This window comes from Octopus bimaculoides, chromosome 14, assembly GCF_001194135.2.
Source record: "Octopus bimaculoides isolate UCB-OBI-ISO-001 chromosome 14, ASM119413v2, whole genome shotgun sequence".
Lineage (NCBI taxonomy): Eukaryota > Metazoa > Mollusca > Cephalopoda > Octopoda > Octopodidae > Octopus > Octopus bimaculoides.
This window is the reverse complement of record NC_068994.1, coordinates 14,264,940-14,268,387: the sequence shown is the minus strand read 5'-3', so window position 1 is coordinate 14,268,387 and position 3,448 is coordinate 14,264,940. Positions and strand designations below refer to the sequence as shown.

General features: G+C 39.8%; 1 protein-coding gene across 1 annotated transcript in view; it reads left to right on the top strand.

Annotated features, from left to right (window-relative positions):
• Positions 1 to 3,448, top strand: part of LOC106881571 (protein unc-79 homolog) — a 43,132-nt gene that overhangs the window by 32,607 nt on the left and 7,077 nt on the right. Inside the window, exons 19-20 of the mRNA XM_052973023.1 lie at positions 521 to 690; positions 1,990 to 2,179. Coding sequence (XP_052828983.1) covers positions 521 to 690; positions 1,990 to 2,179 — 360 coding nt within the window. The remainder of the gene's footprint in view (positions 1 to 520; positions 691 to 1,989; positions 2,180 to 3,448) is intronic.

The window sequence follows — 3,448 nt, the reverse complement described above, 5'->3', positions numbered from 1 at the left end:
CAGTCCTCAGTCAAATCGTCCAACCCATGCTAGCATGGAAGGCAGACGTTAAACGACGATGATGATGATGATGATATATATATATATATATATATATTGGGAGAATTCACAAAAAGCAAAAGACAAAGTTAGGTGTTGTAGACAACAAACAGATGTATTAGTTTGACGCTCGGGAAGTGAAAAAGTCTTTAACATTTCGAGCCTGCGTTCTTCCACAGAAAGGAACACATATGTGATAGGCATCTTTCAGTTTCCCTCGACCAAATCCACTCATATGGCTTTGGTTGGCCCAAGGCTAGAGTAGAAGACACCCAAGGTTTGACAGTGGGACTGGTGGTGGTGGTAGTGGTGGTTAGAAGCATGATAATGATGATGAACATGATGATGGTCATCATAATTATGGTAATTTTGATGATGATGATGATGGTGATTTTGATGAGGTTGTCTATGTTGTATACTTCATTTAACAGTTTAATTTCATTTCGATTCTTTTTTTTTTCTTCTTCTTCTTCTCTGCCAGAGTAATATGAAAGGAGGTGCACTAAATGAAGACACACTTGGTAGCCAGTTAAAGTCTGGCATTGCACAGTACATCGCACTGGAAATTACCAAAAGCAATGGCCGAGAAAACAAGGCCATTGCACGCTACCTTCCTTGGCTTTATCATCCACCGTCAGCCATGCAACAAGGGTAGGTTCCTCCACTTTTATTCAGGCTATAGATTTTTCTACTCTGGGGTATGTGAAGCAAGGAACTAGTATCTTCCATCTCTTACTTGTTTCAGTCACTGGACTTGTAGTCATGCTAGGGCAACCCTTTGAAAGATTTTAATCAAATGGATTGATAGTTGCTGCTTTAAGTGTGGCTCTTCTTCTATCAGTCTCTTTTTGCCAAACCACCAACTTAAGAGGACACAAACAAACCAACAGTGGTGGCTGAGTGGGACAAACACTGACACACATATTCTTTTATTATTTCTTTTATTCTTTTACTGGTTTCAGTCATTTGACTGTGGTCAGGCTGGAGCACCACCTTGAAAGGTTTTTAGTTGAATGAATCAACTCCAGTACTTATTCTATCAGTCTCTTTTTCCCAAACTGCTAAGTTACAGAGATGTTAACACACCAACACTGGATGTCAAACAGTTATGGGGGGGAACAAACACGGACACAAAGGCTCACACACATAGATACATACATACGTGTGTGTGTATATAGATATATATGTGTGTGTGTGTGTGTGTGTGTACAAAGTTTGGGGGTTTAGTTCACAGGTTATTTAAAGGATTAGGTACACTAGGTAAGTGCTGTAATGGATTACTGGGGCTCCAAGGTTATAGCCAAGATGGTAGTTGTGGAGCCATTGCAGATTTCCGATGCAGTGGATATATAATTGTTAAACAGGACAGCAAACATTAAGGCAAGACAAACATCTCAAGTCGTATACAATTTTATTATAGGAAGCAATTCAAAATCTTACAGCTGTTTCTGGGATCTCCATGAGTATGGGATATTCTGTCATCAGAGACAAATAGGGAAAAATATGGAAAAGGAGAATGGTATGTATTAATAAGATGACGACATAGAGGAAGGGAGTAAAAGAATAAGGAGATAGAAAGAAAGAAGCAAAAAGAAGCATAAAAGTTCATAGTTCAACTTTCCAGGCACCTAAGGACTCATGCTCTGGTTTCTATAATTTCGGAAAGTTGAATTATAAACTTTTATACTTCTTGGACTCCCAAAAAATCTTTTATAGACATTCAGGTGTCATATGGACCCCAGTTGAGAACCACTGCTCTACTATAAGCATTTGTCCCCACTCTCCTCTCTATCTCCAGTTTCAGAAACCCTGAAAAAAAAGTAGGGGTTAGTATTGACTTTCCCACCTGGACTAAGTAATAAAAAAGAAAACGAAAAGAAAAAAGATTTCAACTACATCAACCATCTGTCAAATTACTAAATCATTTAAAATTTCTTTTTCTTCTTTCAGACCAAAAGAATTCATAGATTGTGTCAGTCATATTCGTTTATTAAGTTGGATCCTAATTGGATCTTTAACCCATACAGCAGTTACTGAAGGATCTGAATCTATGTACTGCCTCCCCATACCATTAGATGCTGGCTCACACATCGCTGAACACATTATGGTCATTTTAACTGGTTTTGCAGACTATTCTAAGGTAGGCATCCAATATGGATATATACATATATGTACATATTTATTGCCTGAATTTTTAAATACTTTTATTTATTATTTTTCTGTTTAACCCCAGATCAGCCCTGATCTAGCAGACCTTTCATCAAAGTTATTTCAGTCTTATCCTTTTGGAAACGAAACTCGGCTTGCAAAGACCTATTGGGGCAAGCGAAAGCGAAACCGTCAATGGCACCTATGCCTAGCATCGCCTTCCGGGCACTTGTGCCGGATGGCACGTGTAAGGACTTTCGAGCGAGGTCGTTGCCAGTGCCGCTGGACTGGCTCCTGTGCAGGTGGCACGTAAAATACACCATTTTGAGCATGGCTGTTGCCAGTACTGTGTGACTGGCCTTTGTGCCGGTGGCATGTAAAAACACCCACTACACTCTCAGAGTGGTTGGCGTTAGGAAGGGCATCCAGCTGTAGAAACTCTGCCAAATCAGATTGGAGCCTGGTGTAGCCATCTGGTTTCACCAGTCCTCAGTCAAATCGTCCAACCCATGCTAGCATGGAAAGCGGACGTTAAACGACTACGACGATGACTACATCGTCTTGTGTTTACTGTATTTTTTTAAAGATGTTTGGTTAAGATGTGAATGAGAATTAGCTGCTGTTTTTAGTTGGCTGAGTGACTACAGGGACTCTTCTTTGTTGACTTGCTAAAGCCAAATACAGAGTTTTATTTTTTGCTAAATGCTTCTCCTGAAGTTGCCTAGCCAGGATGATAGCATCAGCAGTGCTTCTTCCTGGCACAAAACCAAACTGCATCTCATCTTGGCCAACTCACTTCCTAATTAATTGAACTATGACCCTTTCTGTAACTTTCATCAGCTGGTCCAGTAATTTGATACTGCTGTAATTATTTTTGTCTAAGGTTTCACCTTTAACTCTGTAGCAGTTGACTACAATGCTGCTACACCAGTTGTTAGGTATGATTCCCTCATGGACAACCTGATTAACTATACATGTGACTAGACTATATCCAGCTCCACCAGATATTTTAAGTATCTCAACAGTGATTCCTGATGCGCTGGATGCTTTCTCTGTCTTCATATCTTTATTTGCTTTATCAACTAAGCTACTGTCAATTTGCCAGTCCCTCTGTTGTTTTATGTTGGGCAGGCTCTCCTTCTCTCATGCATTTCTACATTTAGCAACCTTTCATAGTGACTCTTCCAAGCCACTTTCTTTGTAGAATCACTTTGTAGAATGCAAGTGAGTCATCATCCATGTGATCAGACTTCTCTCCCTA